Here is a 21,766-nt window from a genome sequence, read left to right as displayed (position 1 = left end):
TTTTCCTAACAATGTTTAATGTCATCAATTACCAATAAGAAAAAGTTACAAAATGTTGAGGTGCATTATGAACGTATACAATGACATGAATATAACAATATGTCACTAAGCTATGTATAACTAAACTTATGAAACCAATTCAATAAAGAAAACCTAATCATCCAGAACTGATCCCCGAATCCGGATTAGCTCAAAGGGTGAATCGAGTAAAACACCACCAAAAAAAAACATATACTAGCATCATTACTCAGTAAATAATAAGCTAAGGATGCTATAAACATGGACGTAAAATGAAAAAAAAAAAGAGAGAGAAAGAAGTAAACCAAGGATTAAAATGGAGCTGAGCCACCCTCCTTCGCCATTGATGTGTTGCTGCTTTATACCTCCACTTGACTCCATTGAAACTCTTAGAGATTTATATTTTATCTAAGGCACACGTATCTTATTTGGTTTTATATTGAGATTGCCATGTCTTTATTTGTTTAATTACATAAATATGTGTTATAAATTTACAAAGTACGTAGTATATAATTATGTATTAAGAATTATTTAATAATTAAATTGACTTGATTGGTTTTCCAAGTCTTTATGCAATTATGCAAATTAATATTGTCTAATTAATTCTCGTCATACGGGGTGCATTAATGATATATGTAGAATTAGGTAGCGAATTGCTTTCATAGTGATGAATGTAAGGGTTAAAATATACTTCATGTTGACCAAAAGAGATTTTATCCAAGTCTTTTTTATAGTTCTATTTATTTTTTAGTGTTAATTGCCGGAAATGATGGAAGAATATTAGCGTAATTACATGAAGTTGGAATAACAACAAAAAATGCAAGCTAAGTTCATAAGGAGTACATCTTGATTAGCAACAATTTTGAGATTAAGGATTAACTTGCCACCACTACATCCCTCTTCCATTTATTGACCTAAGCATGATGGAGACATTTTGGAGTTTATAATGCGAAATATAATAGCCCGTTTAATTAGCCCCAAGTTTTAAAACTTGGATGTGACATGGGAGGAGAGGAATGGAGCATTGTCCATGTTGAAGTTCATCAATTGAACTTCATTCTGAAAGAATTTTCCAGAAAATGTAAGAAGATAAAAGAGAGAAAAAGCTTGTAATAGAAGAAAGAGAAGTTTATTATTAATTGAATGATGAAATTACAGCAAAGCGTTTGTATTTATACAAGAGTTAGTTACAGAAACTCTAACAAACTCTAACAACTCTAACAAACTTATGCTGAGCTGGAGCTAGCTGAGTGTGCTTCCAATTATGCTGCTGCTGGTATTTGCTGACTCTGCTTCCTTGTGCTGACCTGGACCATGTATTTCAACACCCCCCCCCTCAAACTTGGCAGTGGTGACTTAACCATGCCAAGTTTGGTTAGAAAAACCTCATGCTGAGAAATGGAAATCTGCTTGGTAAAAACATCAGCAAGCTGCATACCAGTAGGAATGTAAGTAAGCTCAATTAAGCCTTCAAGAACTTTGTCCCTTGTAAAATGACAATCCACTTCAATATGCTTAGTTCTCTCATGGAAAACCGGATTCTTGGCTATATGAATAGCTGATTGACTGTCACAGAACAGCCTAACAGGCTTCAAGTTACCTAAACCGAATTCATCAAGAATCCTAACAAGCCAGGCAACTTCACTTGCAGCATGAGCCATTTCCCTGTATTCAGCTTCAGCTGAGCTCTTTGAAGTGGTGCTTTGTTTCTTGGATTTCCAAGAAATAGGAGAGTTACCAAGGAGCATTACATATCCAGTTACAGACCTCCTTGAACTAGGACAGGCTGCCCAATCAGAGTCAGAAAGGCCTGTAGAGTGAGTTGATCAGTAGCTCTTAGAAGAATTCCCTGACCAATAGTAGAAGCAACATATCTTAATGTGTGTTGCAAAGCAAGAACATGTGGAACCCTGGGAGAATGCATGAATTGGCTTAGAGTTTGGACAGCAAAAGCAAGATCAGGCCTTGTGTTAGTTAGAAAATTTAATTTCCCAACATAACACCTATATAGGGCAGCATTATCATATAGAGCTCCTTGATCAGAAAATAACTTCATGTGAGATGGAAAAGGAGTGTTAGCAGTCTTTGAAATATCCAACTCACATTCTTGCAGAAGCTCTTTAGTAAACTTTCTTTGAGACAGAACATAGCCATCTTGACACTTACTAACTTCAATGCCAAGAAAATAACTCAGTTGTCCCAAATCCTTTATGCTGAAAGTATGATGTAAGTGAGCTTTTAGATCAGAAGTTAAACCATCATTTGAACCAGTAATGATGATATCATCAACATAAACTGCAATAACAGTTGTATCAACACCATCTTTTCTCAAAAATAGAGAATAGTCATTTTTTGACTGATTAAAACCTTGAAACTTTAATTCTTCAACCAATCTGGCAAACCATTTCCTGGAAGCCTGTTTTAGGCCATATAATGACTTCTTAAGTCTGCAAACATTCCCTGCAGGAGCAGAGACACCTTCTGGAATCTTCATATAGACTTCTTCATGAAGAGTTTCATGAAGAAAGGCATTATTTATGTCTAATTGAAACAAATTCCAACCATTCTGAGCAGCAAGGGAAATCAAAGACCTGATAGTTGACATTTTTACAACAGGAGAAAAGGTTTCTTCATAATCAACCCCATATTTTTGAGTAAAACCTTTGGCAAAAAGTCTATCCTTGTACCTTTCAATACTTCCATCAGCATTCTTCTTGATTTTGTAGACCCATTTGCAGCCTATGGCTTTCTTTCCCTTGGGTAACATAACAATGTCCCATGTATTGTTCTTGTTAAGAGCAGAAATCTCTTTATCCATAACATCTACCCAGGAAGAATTCTGAGCTGCCTCACTATAGCTTGTTGGTTCAACAAGAGATTGATGAACACATATGTCTAGCTGTTGTTTCTTAGGAAGAGAATCAAAAGAGACCAAGTTACACCAATGATCAGTAACAGCATAACAATGAAAATGAGTAGGTGGTTTAGATATTCTGGAAGATTGTCTAACTGGATCAGAATTAGGTGTAATATCTGAAGGTTAAGGTAAGATAGGGGAAGAAATATTGATTTGAGGAACTGGATTAGGTGAGACAGAAATAGGAGTAAAATCTGAATTATTACTGAAATCAGAGAAAATTTCAGGAATATCAGAATAAGATTGTGAAATTGAGTTGTTAACAGGTAAGAAAATTTTGTTGGCATAGGTTTTGTGAGGGGAGGGAGAAAAATGAAAAGGAAAATATTTTTCATAGAAAATAACATCCCTGGAAATTGATATTTTGTTTGTGGCAAGATTAAGGACTTTGTAAGCCTTTTGGTTTGGAGGGTATCCTAGAAATACACATGGTGTTGCTCTAGGATCTAGTTTGTTTCTATGAGTTTTTGAAGTTGAAATATAACAAAGACAGCCAAAAATCTTTAGATGAGACAAGTCAGGAGCAGAACCATATAATCTTTCATAAGGTGTTACAAAACCAACAGATTTGAGTGGCATTCTGTTGATTATATAAGTTGCTGCCATGATACAATCTCCCCAAAATCTAGCTGGTACTTTGGACTGAAAAAACAAAGCTCTACCAGTCTCCAAGAGGTGCTTGTGTTTCCTTTCAACTACCCCATTTTGTTGGGGTGTATCAGGACAAGATAATTGAGTGTGAACATAACTAAGAGACTAAGACATCAAAGAAACTGAATCACTTTTATTTTTCATAAGATGAACCCAAGTCATTATGGAATAATCATTCACAATTGTAAGAAACTGATTACAACCAGTATGTGTAACATGAGTGTATGGACCCCACACATCTATATGAATGAGATCAAAGGGTTTACAAGACTTTATTGAGCTATTGGGAAAAGAAGACCTAGACTATTTAGCTAAAGGACAAATTTGACACAAGTTTTCAGCTAAACAACTATGAACATCAGTGCCCTTAATAGACTTTATTTTATCAAAAGACATGTGTCCTAAACGAAGATGCCATAATTTGGCTTCTTCAACAGCTATTGAACTGTGATTTTCAAGGTCAACAACATTATTTGCACTAAAGCATTCTTCATTAAGACTGTACAATCCTCTGTCCAATTTACCAAGCAAGATCAGGCCTGATCATAGAAGGGCCCTGAAGCAAACATGTATCATTAGTAAATGATACTGATCCTGAAACATCTTTGCATAACTTTGATATTGACACCAAGTTAAATTGAAAACCAGGAACATGTAGGACATTATTAAGAGTAATGTCTGATTTAAGCAAAACCGTTCCTATATGCTCAACTTTCAGTTTCTTTCCATCTGGTATTGTTATAAGTCTTTCATCAAGTAATTTTGAGTATGTTTTAAACATTGAAATATCAGCACACATGTGATCAGAAGCTCCACTATCAAGAATCCATGTAAGATGCATAGAAGAAGCAAGACATAAATTACCTGTCAAATGAGAAGTCACTACTAAGCCAAGGGAACTTGAACCTCCAAAGAGTTCACCTTGCTCAGCATTCTGTTGTTTTTCAAGATAATGCAGAATATGCTTGTGCTGTTCTTGAGTAACTGAAAAATTCACCAAGTCTGCTGATTCTAATATAGTAGAGTCATCCAGCTGAACTGATGCTGCTACCTTCTTAGCTCTATTTTTGAAATCAGAAGGGTAGATGTAGGCGTCGCTCGAAGTGCGCCTACGTTAAAAAGCATGTGGTGAATATGCTTGGCACTCATAGGAAGTAGGAATTGACATAATACGATTAGGGACAAGGAAAGTAGGGAGCTGCCAACAAGTTTTTAAGGAACTTGTAAACCGTTCACGGATCATAAAAGGCAACCACGAATAAGGGACAGCGAAGGCAACAACGATTGACCCGTGAAGGTTACACCCCATTCATAATCCATGAGATTACTAACTCCATATGGTTCGGAACCACGAAAGGAGGATCGGGGATGATGGTACGAAGTGAGTCATGGAGTCACATTTGCCCGTATTGGCCTCTACTCGATTCTTATAGTGAAAAGCATTCCTGTGATCTCAAAGGCATACAAACAATAATTCAATTCGCTCCAAACTATTATTTAACTAAATTGGTGGAACATTAGTGCACACATAATTCTAAAATATTTGTGATCACTTCAATTAATAATAAGATAAAAAGGATCCTAAACCGATTGTCCAAATTATCTTATTAGGCGTGATTTTCAATTACATATTCCCTTTAAACATGCAATACGGTGATCAATAATAGAATAACATTAATATTAAAACAAAATTAATCACAATTCCAACAACATAACATCGTTAGAAAAATAATAAAAATAAAAGGAGCATGATCCTTACTTTGATTCTGTTTGTTTGCAACTACAAAATAATAAACGAGTTAGTAACTTCAAGGAAATAATAAAACGATGATTAAATTAAATTAAATAAAGTAAAGTTGATTTTGGGGCCAAACCCTCAAACAATTCTACCTTTCACGCCTTGGCTTAAGGATAGAACCACGAGTAAAGTATGGACTCCTTTGAGTACTTGAAGAAGGAATTTTGAAGTAGAAAAGGGTAGGCTAGTGTTTAGGCTAAAGCATAGAAGAGAGAAAATAAAATAATCGAATTACTCGGTGCCCCGTTCATCAGAAATGAGGGGGTATTTATAGGGAAAATGTGCTAAGGGAGCACAAGGAACCCTAAAATGATAAAAACCCTAAAAAGGTATCCCGTGACATGGTCAAACTGTACTGTGACACGGGAAGCTCCACCGTCAGACGGTACACTTTCCCGTGACACGGTACATTTTTGGTGTGATGCGGGAAATTTTCAGAAAACGGGATAAAAAACGCGTTAAGGGTTTACGCGGAAAAGACACGGAATGTCCCGTGTCACGGCAGACCTCCCGTGTCACGGGAAATCCCACCGTCAGACGGGAAGGATTCCCGTGACATGGTAGGTACCTGCCGTGGCGCGGGAAATTCCAGCCTATTTTTCCGTCTAAATACATTTTTAACCCTAATTTCCTTCGGCATTTTAAGTCCCGATTGATCATTTTGGGCCTTTTCTGACTTTTTATTATTCGGGCTAAAATAAGAAAATAATTAAATTAAAATAAATAAAGGGTTTGGGCCAAAAATAAATAATAAAACAATAAAATAAAAAAGGCTTGGGCTAAAAATTAATTAATAAGTTTGGGCTGAAATTAAAACTATGCTTTTACCAAACATCAAGACTAATCCATGGACTGTTCAAAAATATGAATTTAATAAAATACGATTTTTTAAGCACTCTCGGGATTAAATACTAAACCCGACCAATAGTGGCGGTGAAAGGTTGTTCATCATCAGGTTTGGTTTTGGGGAGACATTTTTAGGTGTCTACAGAAGCCCCCACTTTGACTAAGTTTGTAGAAACGTCAGTTTCGAAAACGATAGTCAAAGTAGCCGATAGGGACGGAGAATGATTAAAGACGTTCTGCGATCCTAAATCATTCTGTATACGCCGATACCTGCAGAAAAATGTTAGTTCTACAGATAAAAGAGTAAAGGGATAGAATGCTTATCTAACACCAGTGTATTGGTGGCAAATGAGCTTGGTAGCTTCCTATGCTTGAAGGAATCCACCGGATGACGTCTGTTTAAACGCTTTCCATGCCTGAGGAAAGCCGACTGAGGAGTTTGGTAGTTTTTTAAGCCTGAAGAAACCTACCGGATAATACTTTCCATGCTTGAGGAAAGTCGACGTATGAATTTGGTGTCATTCTACGCTTGAAGAAATCCACCGATGATGCTTTCCATGCTTGAGGAAAGCCGACTTGGCGGTTTTCTATACTTGAAGAAAAATCCACTGATAACACTTTCCAAGCTTGAGGAAAGCCGACTTGGCGGTTTTCTATACTTGAAAAAAAATCCACCGATAACGCTTTCCAAGCCTGAGGAAAGTCGACTTGGCGGTTTTCTATACTTGAAGAAAAATCCACCGATAACGCTTTCCAAGCCTGAGGAAAGCCGACTGATGAATATGGTGTCATTCTATGCTTGAAGAATTCCACCGATAATGCCTTCCATGCTTGAGGAAAGCCGATTTGGCGGTTTTCTATACTTGAAGAAAAATCCACCGGATACTACTTTCCATGCTTGAGGAAAGTCGAAAGATGATGAGATTGCAAGTCTCTGTGTATTGAGAACCTTGCGTCATGAAATGATGGTGGTCCGCTTGTCCCCGGACGTGGGTTGTAGATGGTCCGCTTGTCCCCGGACGTGGGCTGTAGATGGTCCGTTTATCCCCGGACGTGGGTTGTAGATAAGACCTGCAAAAATAAATTTGGCAATGGACTCATATATACTGTGATTGACTTGACCACTAACTTGACCAAGTTTGACTTGATGTGACATGACATGTGTATGACTTGTGAGTGTGTGTGTGTGTATATGTGTGTGTGCAGACACAAGCAAACGAAGATGCAAAAGCAAAAATTTTCCGTCAATTTTTGTCATGAGTGGAGGGTACCGACTTTGTCCCGAAAAAGAAAGATGTGAAAACTGAACTTTTATTTTCGAACTTCTCGATGAAAACTTGGAAAAAGTTTTTTGAACTTCCCCAAAATAAAACAATGAAAAGGGAGAGAAGTTTTGAACTTCCTCCTTGAGCAAGACGAAATGAATCGTATGGATTGAATTGTTTGTCCTTAAAAAAATGTATGCATGATGCATGTTCTTAGGCCAGGAGGCTAAGGACAATTACATCATGTGACACAATAGATGAATGAACTTAAGTCATGGAGCTAAGCATCATATATGGTGTAAAGAAGCGATTTTGAACGTCACTTAGGTCTGGAAGCTAAGCACGTATAGTGATTATTGCATAATGAACGTTGCTTAGGTCAAGGAGCTAAGCATGATATGCTTTGTATGATTAAAAATCATTGATATATAAATTTTTCTTAGCACATTATGCGAAACAATGAACATTGCTCAGGAAGCTAAGCAAGTATACAATGTTTCTTCTACTGAATGTTGTCTTTAAATATGATGAAGCATACACAGTGTTAAAACAAGATTTCATGATAAAGGGCTCTTAAAGGGAAGGATGATTGATACGGATATGGATGTGTGAGTGAAGTGTGTGAATGTGATACTAAGGCTGGCTGCAAAGGTTATAGCGATGGAAAGAGATGTGAGAAGAGTTAAAGATGATGACTCTTTAGGCTGGGTAAGCTAATGTGATTTGGGTTCAAGCCCCCAAGTCTAGCTCTAAATGGGTAGGGATAAGAATTGGATATTCTTTGACTCGATCATGCATGGATATGAATATGAATGTGGCCGCACCTCGATGTGAGGTTTCCTACGTATCCGTTAGGAATCAGGCCGAACGTAGCTCTAACCGAACTTTGCACAAGTGTATGTACACCTCAAAGAGGTCTTTCAAGGGTTGTAATGTGGTTAAGTTGATGGTTTAAGGAAGAAAGGGGTAAAAGGCTCAAGACCTGAGGGAATCCCCAAGATGTGTAATTTTGAATTTGAAAATTTTGAATTTTGCAAGTTTATTTTCAACTTTTTTTTTTGTTTTGAATTTCTTTTTTTTCTCTTTTTTTTTTATTCTTTTGAATCAATGTAGACAATCTCAGATCATGCGGTCAATCACTCACTTAGCATTCATGTTTCTCAGGCACGGTACCAAGCACTCGATGAGAGACGCAATTTGAGACGTGTTCATATCAAAGACATTGGAACACTTGCCTTTAGACATTGTTTTATTGTTGCTTTGCTGCTTTTTTTTTTTTTTACTTGCTTTTTGAATGTTATACAATTACACATCTTCTAATCCCAGGGTTAAGTAAATGTGGGTTGAAGAAATGAAGGCCAAACGTTAGACGAGGCTCAAAATGGTTGATGAAGAAATGGAATGTGATTGAACGGTTAACAGGGAATGACATGGTTGCAAAGGTGCCTCAAGTCATTGGTGTACCTTGGGTTTAGTTCGGTAACTGTTTTTTTTTTTTTATGAAAAATTCTATGATCGAGATGTAAAGGAAAATTGCTCATTTTATTAATGGAAAAGGTGAACAAAACACATGAAACATATAAAAAAATTCAAAGTGGAAAACCTATGCTAGACATGAATGGGGGAATGGAGAAGAATGATAAAGAAAGAAATCATAAAATCTTGCACGAAGGATCTGTGTGCCTTGTATTCATTACTTCTTGCCGCCTGGAGGGACAGGAAGTTTGTTTGCATCCATCAAGTCTTGAATGACGTCCTTCAAATTCCAACATTGCTCCGTAGTGTGGCCCCTTCCTTGATGGTACTTGCAATAGGCATTGGGATTCCATTTGGCGATCCTTTCTTCAGGTTTTGGCTCTGGAAATGGCCCAATAGATGTGATCAAGCCTTGACTGTAAAGGCGATCAAAGGCCGCATCATAAGTCATTCCTAAAGGAGTGTAAGTTCTTTTCTTCTTGGGCAATGGAGTATCAAGAGCTAACACTTCATTGAGATCAACTTGACTTATATTGTTGGTAGTATTTTTGTGCTTAGAAGACGAAGAAGAAGGATGGTCGTTCTTCTTGTTTTTCCAAGTGTTATTATGTTACTACCAGTAGTCTTTATTAGCTCATCCTCGATATTGATGCCGATGTCGTATACAGCTTCGAAAGTGTTCAGTGGAAGAAATTTGAGATGTTCCCTATATTTATGAGTCAGATTTTGAATAAAGAGGCGAACCATCTCTCTTTCTTTGGGGGGATCTACCAAGAGTGAAGCTGTTTCCCTCCACCTGTTCAGGTAAGCGGTGAAGCCTTCATTCTCTTTCTGTTTGAGAATGGAGAGTTCACGTTCAGAAGTTTTAGTTTGAATGTTACACTTGTAACGATTCATGAAACTGTCGGTGACATCTTTCCAAGTCGCAGTATGCTTGACATCTAAGGAATAAAACCATTGTTGGAAAGCATGTTCTAAGGAGAGAGGGAACACCGTAGGGAAGAGTGTTACGTCCAATCCCTTAAGAGCCATGGTTGCAGAGAATGCCTTCAAATGGAATATTGGATTGTCAGTAGGCTTGAACTTTGGAATATCAGCAGTGGAGAACTTTTCAGGGAGTCTGTCCTTTACATTCAAAGGAGTGGGAGGCTGTTCCACATAAGTGAAATCCTCAGAAATCTTACTCATTTGTTCCTTCAGTTTGTCAAGGGTGGAAACAGTGACCTTGTTTTGTTCCATGGTAGTGACCCTAGTGGTAAGGGTTTGCATCATGGCAGACAGTGCCTCGATGGATTTGTTGATGTTCTCAATATCTTCTTTAGTGGCCATTGAAAGGTGATGAGTAATGGAGATGGCAAAGTTCTCTTTGAACGCCTATAAGATCTGAGAGATTGTTGCGGTAATGGCTCGAACCGTATTGATCTATCCCTGTTCCTTGACCAAGTACTATGAAATAAAATAATTCACTTAATTGTTTGACTCATAGCTCAAGGTAGGAAAGGAAGGAAAAAAAATAGACATTTGAAAACAGGTGAGAAAACTCCACTCATTTTTTATTATGACGAAAAAAGGGTGCATGAACCTAATATACGATCATAAACGACCTGGTGCACGACTCGAGTCGGAACATAAAGAAAGTGTGTGGACTATACTTGACTCGTGAGTGACTAAGTGATGTTATAAGACTCGTGGTATGATCGTATGGCTAGACATGTGAACAATAACCAAAATGACTGACGCGAGGACCAAATTAACACGGAAGACTTGACTGACGCTTTCTTTTTTTTTTTTCTTTTTTTTGGAAATTCCACTGTGTCACGGTGGAAATTTGCCGTGACACGGTAGAGTTTCCTATGGCGCGGTAGCCCCCTTTTTTTTATTTTTTATTTTTTTGCAGGTCCACCGTGCCACGGTGAACTGTGCCGTGACATGGTGGCCAGTCCCGTGTCGCAGCAACCATTCCCGTGCCACGGTGGATGCTGACGTGGCACAGGAATTTTTTTTTTTTAAAAAAAAGAAATCTATAAATTCTACTTGTTTATTTTTAAAGGGAGGATACCATCCGACTTACTCCGAAAAAAAAACGACATAAAAACAAGACTTCCCTAATATACGGTCAAAAAAGTGGTGCACGACTTAAAGCAAAAAAGTATGTGAACACGACATGTGAGTGATTAAGTGAGGTTATAGACGCGTGTTTTGACCGTATAGCTAGACATGACACCAAACTGGACACAGCATTCGCACAAAAATCGAAAAAAAAAGACTGACAGGACACTTTCCTGGGCACCGTGTCACGGTGCAGACTGTCGTGACACGGTGCGCAGTTCCAGGTCAGTTTTGTGATTTTTCCAGATTTTAACCGATTTTAGATCCGTACTAATTACTATGTGAGAATAAAAACCCTCGGTCATGGGTTAAACAAAAGAGCAAACACATGAAGGTTAACACCAAACAACCACATAGCATTTAGGCACGATGATGTAAAAAAGTTCGCAACCTAGAGTCAAGATCTATGTTCAACTATTGGTCAAGCTTTGGCACTAGTAGAAAAAACGCATTAGGCAGCGGTTCAAACCCGGTCTAAGGCACCGGTTTGAACCGCTGCCTATTTGAGGGGTGCCAAAAACCCCCTATTTGGCACCGGTTCAAAACCGGTGCCATAGGGTTTAATAGGCACCGGTTAACCGGTGCCATAGGGTAGAATAGGCACCGGTTAACCGGTGCCTAATACTGCTCTCCCGCCATTTTTTTTTTGGGTGGTGGATAGTTTAGGCACCGGTTCCTGCCTAACCGGTGGCTTTTATATAATTTGTTTTTTTTCAATCGTGCAATAATATTTTAAAAAAAAAACCTGCAATAATAATACCCTGTAATTCCAGCAATTATATTAAATATAATAATTAATAATTTTATTATTATAATAACTAATAATAATATTATTAATTATTATATACAAAAATAATATTAGATACAATAATTCAATTTTATATATATATAGATATAAATATTCCCAAACGCAATAAAAAAAAAAAAGTTGCTTACATATACAAATAATAGTAAATACACATATATAATGAATAATAAGTTATATAGTTCAAAAGTTAACATAAATAATTTACAATTACAATGCATGCCATTTACATGTTGAAGGTGATGAAAGACGCCAACATGTCACGAATTTCATTAAGCTCCTTGATTGTCAACGGACCATCCTTTTGGACCTTGCAAAACTTGAAATACAAAAACATTATTTTAAAAATAATTAATTAGGCAAAAAATATGTATTTTATCAAATATTACCTATACGACTTCTATATAGCCCATTTACTACATTACTTATCAAATGAACTATTTCTTTCTCATAACATTTCAATATTTGATATTTGTATGTGTGTAAGCCCTAAAATTGTATAGGAGAGCATTTTATTAAGGTTTATGACGGTTTTTACCCAAAATGGCCCGAATATGGCCTATATGACCTTACTTTGCCCATTTCCTACATTTATTATTAAATGAACTTTATTTATCTCATAACATGTCAATATTATCTAGTTATAGGTGTATATGGAAAGAAATCACATTAAAAGAGCATATTAACACAAAATGGCCCTAATGTGGCCCATATGACTTCTATTCAACCCATTTTCTACCTTTCTTGTGAAATAGCCTTTTTGTTTCTCATAACATGTCATTGTTGGATAATATTAGGTGTCTAAGGCTAGAAATCACATCAATATAGCATTTCAAGAAGTTTAACAACGCATTTTACTCAACATGGCCCAAATAGGGCTTATATGACTTCTATGTAGCCCATTTTCTACATTACTTATCAAATGAACTATTTCTTTCTCATAACATGTCAATGTTGGGTATTTGTATGTGTTTAAGCCCTAAAATTGTATAGGAGAGCATTTTATTAAGGTTTACGACGCTTTTTACTCAAAATGGCCCGAATATGGCCTATATGACCTTACTTTGCCCATTTCCTACATTTCTTATTAAATGAACTTTATTTATCTCATAACATGTCAATATTATCTAGTTATATGTGTATAAGGAAAGAAATCACATCAAAAGAGCATATTAACACAAAATGGCCCTAACATGGCCCATATGACTTCTATTCAGCCCATTTTCTACCTTTCTTGTGAAATAACTTTTTTGTTTCTCATAACATGCCATTGTTGGGTAATATTAAGTGTCTAAGGCGTGAAATCACATCAATATAGCATTTCAAGAAGTTTTAGGACTTACCTCATCAAGCTGTTGAGTGTCCGTACAATGAGTCACAATGTCAAGCATGAATCTCATCACATACAAAGCACAATCAAGTCCATTCTCTTGTTGTGCGCACTAGCATATGACAAACAAATCACATCAGTGAAACATGCAAAGGAAATGAGCAAATATTTACTACCATAGATTTTCAAGATAATCACAATAATATCATGTAAATTACCAATGGTGTCTTCCATGTTGGACCCTTTGGAGCACGACAATGTAGCTTTTTCATAACACTGTAGTATAAAAAAATACAATCAAATTTGATTAGTCGTATGATTACTAAATTAGTTATTATTAGCAATAATCATCACTATAGGTTGCTATATATATTTACTTTTGCAATATAGACTTCACGAGCCACTTCTCTGATGATCGAGCTGAATCAAGGTGATAAATTGTGTTAGTGGAATTACAAATCACCATGAGGCTCCAATGCTCCCTACATAAGTTCACAATAGACAAGGTAATTAATATTTAGGAGTCAACATATAATGAGGCCAAATCGATTGAATTTGACATGGTTAGTCATACTCTCTATAACATGGAGCGAATATGAACTTGTCTCCCGCACGCGTTGATTCCCTTATACTCTGTTCAACATAGTACAACACGTCATGGGGGTTGCCTATGATTTTAGTAGTGGATAACTGCTCGGGGCATAACCACCCAACTTTACAAGGAGAATTAGTGTCAGTTAAGTGCTCCTGTAGTGCTCTGCGTGCATGAACATTGATTAATTTATCAGATGTAGGATAATCACCATCAATTTGAATAACTTGAAAAAAGTATGAACTTTATGTGGGCATTGAAGTACCTCATGAATGTTTGAATGAGGGAAATGTTAAGCTTTGCACCACGTAGAAATTCCTTCACATCTTCTTTGCTGATCCATGCAGTTGCATCCTCATCATAGCGGAACATTGCCTTAGGAAGTGCAACTTCCATGGGATCGACCAAATGACAAGCACGGTTGTGAAGAAAGGTCATGTCAGTAGAGAGCGATTGAAGAACAATGTCTTCAACAATTGGAGTAGGTGGCATAGGTGAACCTTTCGAAGAGTGCAACTTCGACGCTTGTTCACTCTTGGACTGTTGTTCACTAAGCTTCTTCTTAGGTTGATCAATTCTTTTAGGCTTCTCCACCTCTTTGTCTTTAAAGTTTTTCTTCCATTGGAAATCTGAAATAGTTTGAGAAATAATAAGTTTCAACTCACAATCACTTATAATAGCCAAGTGAGTAGCCATTTCGGGTCGAAATGGCTTTTTTTGATGAATTGGACCCAAAAACTTAGAACATGGCGATTTTTATGTAATTTCAAATGAAAAAAACTTATAAATATGTGATTATTAGTTGTTTTGAGATGCAAGGAGTTTATAAGTTGAGAAATGAAGAAAATAGGCAAGTGAGTAGCCATTTCGGGTCAAATTGCTTTTTTTAATGAATTGGACCCAAAAACTTAGAACTTGGCGATTTTTATGTAATTTCAAATGAAAAACACTTATAAATATGTGATTATGAGTTTTTTGGAGATGCAATGAGTTTATAAGTTGAGAAATGAAGAAAATAGGCAAGTGAGTAGCCATTTCGGGTCAAAATGGCTTTTTTTGACGAATTGGACCCAAAAACTTAGAACTTGGCGATTTTTATGTAATTTCAAACGACAAACACTTATAAATATGTGATTATGAGTTGTTTTGAGATGCAAGGAGTTTATAAGTAGAGAAATAAAGAAAATAGCCAAGTGAGTAGCCATTTCGGGTCAAAATGGCTTTTTTTGATGAATTGGACCCAAAAACTTAGAACTTGGCGATTTTTATGTAATTTCAAATGACAAACACTTATAAATATGTGATTATGAGTTGTTTTGAGATGCAAGGAGTTTATAAGTTGAGAAATGAAGAAAATAGCCAAGTGAGTAGCCATTTCGGGTCAAAATGGCTTTTTTTGATGAATTGTACCCAAAAACTTAGAACTTGACGATTTTTATGTAATTTCAAATGAAAAACACTTAAAAATATGTGATTATGAGTTTTTTTGAGATGCAAGGAGTTTATAAGTTGAGAAATGAAGAAAATAGCCAAGTGAGTAGCCATTTCGGGTCAAAATAGCTTTTTTTGATGAATTGGACTCAAAAACTTAGAACTTGGCGATTTTTATGTAATTTCAAATGACAAACACTTATAAATATGTGATTATGAGTTATTTTGAGATGCAAGGAGTTTATAAGTTGAGAAATGAAGAAAATAGGCAAGTAAGTAGCCATTTCGGCTCAAAATGGCTACTTTTTGATGAAATGATGAAAATTTCTTAAATTTTTTTTTTTAAAAAAATGCAACGGCAGCCGCACCGGGACACCCGAGGGAGGCGCCCCCGCTGCCGGAACAGCAAAGGCAGCCCGTGCCGAGGCCACAGCAGCCCCGACAAGTGGCTGCCAAGGCTGTAGTAGCCACGGCAGGTGGCTGCCAGTCTGCTGCAGCCTTGGCAGCAGCCTGCCTGGGCTGCTGCTGCCTCGAAAGGCGGCTGCCATGGCTGTAGAAGCTATTTTAGCCATTTTCACCTACTTATTATGGTCTTATAACCTTGTATATGCATGATAATGAGTACAAAATGCCAATTTCAATCTACATATGGAAAATAGGTTGTTAGAATGAATAAATGTTAGTTCATACACAAAACAAAGGAGTTGGGTTAAGTAGAAGCTATTTATGCCAGTTTCACCTACTTATGGTCCTATAACCTTGTATATGCATGATAATGAGTACACTTAGGCAATTTCAAACTACAAATATATCATTTTCGCCTACTTATGCTCCTATATACATGATAACTAAACTATATTTGCAATGAAACCATTACTAACTTTTAATCAAACTACCTCATTCTGAAATTCCTTCGTTGTGGTCTGATCGCATATAACCTGCTTCGTTGTCTATGTCATTTAGTACTCCAGGTCTAGGAACAGTGAAAGGTGTTGAATCATCAAACGCATCATATTCTTCCTCATCCTCAACATCTCCAATGCCTAGGATTCTTCTTTTGCCAGCTAGCACTATAGACCATTTTGAATCCATTGGGTCAGTTACGTAGAACACTTGCTTAGCTTGAGATGCAAGGATAAATGGTTCCGCACTATCATTCAAGTGGCCAAGATCTACAAGAGTAAAGTCCTCATGTTTGACGTTTCTCCTGATATTATCAACCCACTTACACTTGAAAAGAGCAACCGTGAAGTCACAATAATCAAGCTCCCATATTTCTTGAATTCGACCATAGTATGAAAACTCTGCATCGACAGGTGATTTATCCTAAGAACTTGCAAACTCCCTTGACGATGCCACAAGAGTTACACCACTGTTTTGGGTGGAGGAAGATTTCAAATCACGAGCCTCGGTCCAAAAAGTGTACCCATTGATGTCATATCCCTCAAATCGAAAATAAAACATACATTCACCACCTAAGTGAGAGTACACATTCAAGAACAGTCCCAACCGGGGACTATTCAAGACTTTCTCCTAATGAGAAAGCCTTGAACGGGTATCTAGGCATATGATGATGCAATTCAAGTATTCTATATGTTGTTGTATTTATTTGCAATTAAACAATACACAAGTTGCAATTTCATGAATAAACTTTTATTAAATGGATGAATAGAAAGAAATATATCTAAGTAAAGTTTAGTAGTCATACCAATATAGCAACTACCCACTTGAGCTCAATATGTAGTCCTCAAGCTAATTAAACTCTTGCTTCAATTCACAAATCTGTTAAAAAAAACACATCATTCATTGAACTAACAATTGCTAAACTAACATGTCAATTCACTCATTTATTTATAAGCTAAAACACATCATTCATTGAACTAACAATTGCTAAACTAACAAGGTTACTAATCTCTAATTTTTTCAAAATTACCCATCAAAACAACTTAAAAGTAACCATTCACCCATTCCAAAATTCATCTACTTTAGTAACAAGCAAGGTTACTAATCTCAAATTAATTCAAATATACCCATCAAAACAACTTAATGTTAACCGTTTAAACATTCCAAAATTCAACTAATTTAATAACAAAGTTAAATAATCTCTAACTTATTCAAAATAATCCATCAAAACAACTTCAAATTAACCATTAAAAGTAAAATACCAAATTTCACCTATTTAAGTACCAAGGTTAATATATATTCTATAATTATTTCAAAATTATCCACAAAAACACATTAAATTAACCATTAAAACATAATAAAATCCAACTAATTGAGTAACAAGGTAACTAATCTCTAATATTTTCACAATTTCCCAATTATATTCAAACCTAAAGTTGAGAAAAATTATATTCAAACCTAAATTTTAATTTACCAACAATGGTTCAAAATGCAAAACAAATTAATATATATATAATTATATAATTGGAAAATAATGTAAAAAAAAAAATTAAAAAGAAACCTTGAGACAATTAGGGCAGCAGCTAGGAGGAGACTCGGTGGTGACCCTCAGGCCGGTGGCGCGGCTCGGTGGTGGAGGAGAAAATTAGGGCAGCAGCTAGCTGGCACTCACGACAAATGGAGGAGGACACTCAGGCTGGTGGCGCGGCTCGGTGGTGGAGGAGCCTCAGGAGGGTGGCGCGGCTAGGTGGTAGAGCAACCTCAGGGTGGTGGAAGGAATTTTTCGAACTATGTAGGTGGTTTTCGAAAGAGAAAGAAAGGGAAAACAGAGAGAGGAAGGATTGAAGGCGGCCGGTTTTCGAAACCCCTGGTGGCCGCCGGTGAAGGTGACGGCTGTGGTGGAGGGAGGGAGAGGAAGGATTGAAGGAGGCCGGTTTTCGAAACCCAGCTCTAATGAAGGAATGAAAGAGAAAGAGAGGAAGGAGAAGAGAAGTAAGCCGCGAATTTTTTTTTTTGAATTGGGTCCGGTTCAATTGGCACCGGTTCAAACCAGTGCCTTTATTAATTTTAGGCACCTGTTCAGGCCAAACCGGTGTCTTTTCTCTTCTTCTAAAATCCCGCCCATTTTTGGACCGGTTTTTGGCACCGATTTGGTCTGAACCGGTGCCATATAGGGGGTGCCTATTACCATTTTTCTACTAGTGTGGGTGTCAAAAGGGTACCATGGTTAAGATTTTGGACGCGTTAGCAAGGCAGCCTCCCTTGAGGGTGTATGCCAACGGGCGGCTCCGCGAGTTCGTGATGAAATCGAACTCGACTCCATGGTTTGGGTGGATTTAATAACTCGGATGAACCCTTATTACCATGAGCGTTTTTGGGTCGATAGAGCTTAAATCCCCAGGGGCTAAGACGCATGTAGAACACATACGTTTCTTCAGAAAAATCGAAGGAAGTCGACTGTGAGGAAAGAAAATAAGCCACCGAACTGATTTTAGGACTGCCGTGACACGGCAAAAATTCCCGTGTCACGGTACTGTGCACCGTCAGACAGTGCACTATACCGTGACACGGCAGATTCTACCGTGGCACGGCAGTCAGAAGATCTGACTGGTGCCCTGTTTTCCTTCGCGCGCAACCAAGTTATCCAATTTTTCCTACGGGACAGACCTGAATGCGACGTTAAAACGTCTATGCAGATGCAAAAATGCCAAATTAATCACAGGAATATTTTTTCAAGAATCTTTCAAGTCTCATCCACTCATCTTAATTAAATACCGATCACTCAAATCGATAAATAATTAAGAATCCTCCCCAGTGGAGTCGCCAAATTGTAGGCGTCGTTCGAAGTGCGCCTACGTTAAAAAGCATGTGGTGAATATGCTTGGCACTCATAGGAAGTAGGAATTGACATAATACGATTAGGGACAAGGAAAGTAGGGAGCCGCCAACAAGTTTTTAAGGAACTTGTAAACCGTTCACGGATCATAAAAGGCAACCACGAATAAGGGACAAAGAAGGCAACAGCGATTGACCCGTGAAGGTTACACCCCATTCATAATCCATGAGATTACTAACTCCATATGGTTCGGAACCACGAAAGGAGGATCGGGGATGATGGTACGAAGTGAGTCATGGAGTCACATTTGCCCGTATTGGCCTCTACTCGATTCTTATAGTGAAAAGAATTCCTGTGATCTCAAAGGCATACAAACAATAATTCAATTCGCTCCAAACTATTATTTAACTAAATTGGTGGAACATTAATGCACACATAATTCTAAAATATTTGTGATCACTTCAATTAATAATAAGATTATAAGGATCCTAAACCGATTGTCCAAATTATTTTATTAGGCGTGATTTTCAATTACATATTCCCTTTAATCATGCAATACGGTGATCAATAATAGAATAACATTAATAGTAAAACAAAATTAATCACAATTCCAACAACATAAAATCGTTAGAAAAATAATAAAAATAAAAGGAGCATGATCCTTACTTTGATTCTGTTTGTTTGCAACTACAAAATAATAAACGAGTTAGTAACTTCAAGGAAATAATAAAACGATGATTAAATTAAATTAAATAAAGTAAAGTTGATTTTGGGGCCAAACCCTCAAACAATTCTACCTTTCACGCCTTGGCTTAAGGATAAAACCACGAGTAAAGTATGGACTCCTTTGAGTACTTGAAGAAGGAATTTTGAAGTAGAAAAGGGTAGGATAGTGTTTAGGCTAAAGCATAGAAGAGAGAAAATAAAATAATCGAATTACTCGGTGCCCCGTTCATCAGAAATGAGGGGGTATTTATAGGGAAAATGTGCTGAGGGAGCACACGGAACCCTAAAATGATAAAACCCCTAAAAAAGTATCCCGTGACACGGTCAAACTGTACCGTGACACGGGAAGCTCCACCGTCAGACGGTACACTTTCCCGTGACACGGTACATTTTTGGTGTGACGCGGGAAATTTTCAGAAAACGGGATAAAAAACGCGTTAAGGGTTTACGCGGAAAAGACACGGAATGTCCCGTGGCACGGCAGACCTCCCATGTCACGGGAAATCCCACCGTCAGACGGGAAGGATTCCCGTGACATGGTAGGTACCTGCTGTGGCGCGGGAAATTCCAGCTTGTTTTTCCGTCTAAATACATTTTTAACCCTAATTTCCTTCGGCATTTTAAGTGCCGATTGATGATTTCGGGCCTTTTCTGACTTTTTATTATTCGGGCTAAAATAAGAAAATAATTAAATTAAAATAAATAAAGGGTTTGGGCCAAAAATAAATAATAAAACAATAAAATAAAAAAGGCTTGGGCTAAAAATTAATTAATAAGTTTGGGCTGAAATTAAAACTATGCTTTTACCAAACATCAAGACTAATCCATGGACTGTTCAAAAATATGAATTTAATAAAATACGATTTCTAAGCACTCTCGGGATTAAATACTAAACCCGACCAATAGTGGCGGTGAAAGGTTGTTCATCATCGGGTTTGGTTTTGGGGAGACATTTTTAGGTGTCTACAGTAGCCATGAAGCTTGAAACATTTATCTCTTGTGTGATTTCTCATTTTGCAATGATCACAGTACAAGTTGTTTCTGGTGTAAACAAAATTTCTTGTACTCGAGCCTGCAGAATTAGTTTCAAACATTTGTCCTGCACCTCCAGCAGAATTATAGGTTCTGTTGTTGCTGAATTGAGTTCTGGTATCATTGAACTTCTTAGCATAGAATGCTGCAGATTCTACATTCTGCTGATTCTTAATGTTGTACAGATTCATATGAGTTTGCTCTTGAAGCAACAAACTATATGCCTTGGTAACAGTTGGTAGAGGATTCATCATCAAAATAGTGCTCTTAGTATGAGAAAATTTATCATGCACCTTCATAAAAAAATGAATTAACCTCTGACTTTGCTTAGACTTAAACAGCTGCTGTGTTAGATTGCAGTTACAACCAGTACAAACACAGGCAGGTAAAGGATCCAATCCATCCAACTGATCCCATAATTGCTTAATTCGAGTATAAAATTCAGAAATACCTTCAGATTCTCCTTGAGATATGTCTGCTAATTGTTGTTGCACCGAAAATAACTGAGGTCCAGAAGATTGACTAAACCTTTCTTCCAGATCCAGCCAAATTGATCTAGCTGTCTTCAAGTAAAGAACACTTCGAGCAATTGAAGGTTCAAGAGAATTTAAGATCAAGGAAATCACCAAATTATTACATCTATTCCAGATTCTGAGATTTGGTGAATTGTTTGAAGGTTGATTCAAACTTCCATCAACAAAACACGATTTGTTTCTTGCTGCTAATGCAATTGTCATAGAACGTTTCCAGTCATTGAAGCTTGTTCCATCAAATACTATATTCACCAATTTTGATGTAGCTAGATCAGAATTACTCAGAAAGTACACATAATTTGGATTCTGTGTTGGATCAACCTCTGTATTTGGATCGGAATTAGAATTTCCAGAATTACTCGCAGAATTTCGAGGTGCCATTGTTGAATTTCGATCGAACTGAAGAACAACAAAATATGAGACGATTAAGCTTCAGAAAATTGAAGAAAATGCGGAAATTAGATCAGAATCGAGCTAAAATCTGCTCTGATACCATGT

The 21,766-nt window shown here is 37.1% G+C and overlaps 1 protein-coding gene across 1 annotated transcript; it reads right to left on the bottom strand.

Moving 5' to 3' along the window:
• Positions 1-1,777: 1,777 nt before the first annotated feature.
• On the bottom strand, positions 1,778-21,649 carry LOC110683848. The gene is made up of 5 exons (XM_021860257.1): positions 20,736-21,649; positions 4,111-4,695; positions 3,944-4,031; positions 3,142-3,691; positions 1,778-3,051 (listed from the first exon to the last, which is right to left on the bottom strand). Exons 1-5 carry the CDS (start codon positions 21,647-21,649, stop codon positions 1,778-1,780), a joined length of 3,411 nt encoding a protein of 1,136 aa, XP_021715949.1.
• Positions 21,650-21,766: the final 117 nt, after the last annotated feature.

The sequence above is a fragment of the Chenopodium quinoa genome, unplaced genomic scaffold (genome assembly GCF_001683475.1).
Source record: "Chenopodium quinoa cultivar QQ74 unplaced genomic scaffold, ASM168347v1, whole genome shotgun sequence".
NCBI classification, from domain to species: Eukaryota; Viridiplantae; Streptophyta; class Magnoliopsida; order Caryophyllales; family Amaranthaceae; genus Chenopodium; species Chenopodium quinoa.
The sequence above is the reverse complement of the archived record's forward strand: the minus strand, read 5'-3'. Positions and strand labels throughout refer to the sequence as shown.

Bases quoted from the DNA above. Each gene is read 5' to 3' on its own strand.
- LOC110683848 (XM_021860257.1), bottom strand. From the start codon at position 21,649: ATGGCACCTCGAAATTCTGCGAGTAATTCTGGAAATTCTAATTCCGAT. The intron at 3,692-3,943 runs GTTCATAGTTGT...TTGATGTCTTAG, and splicing joins AGTCTATTAAGGGCACTGAT to TCTCTTAGTTATGTTCACAC. The intron at 3,052-3,141 runs GTAATAATTCAG...CTTAACCTTCAG, and splicing joins TGAAATTTTCTCTGATTTCA to ATATTACACCTAATTCTGAT.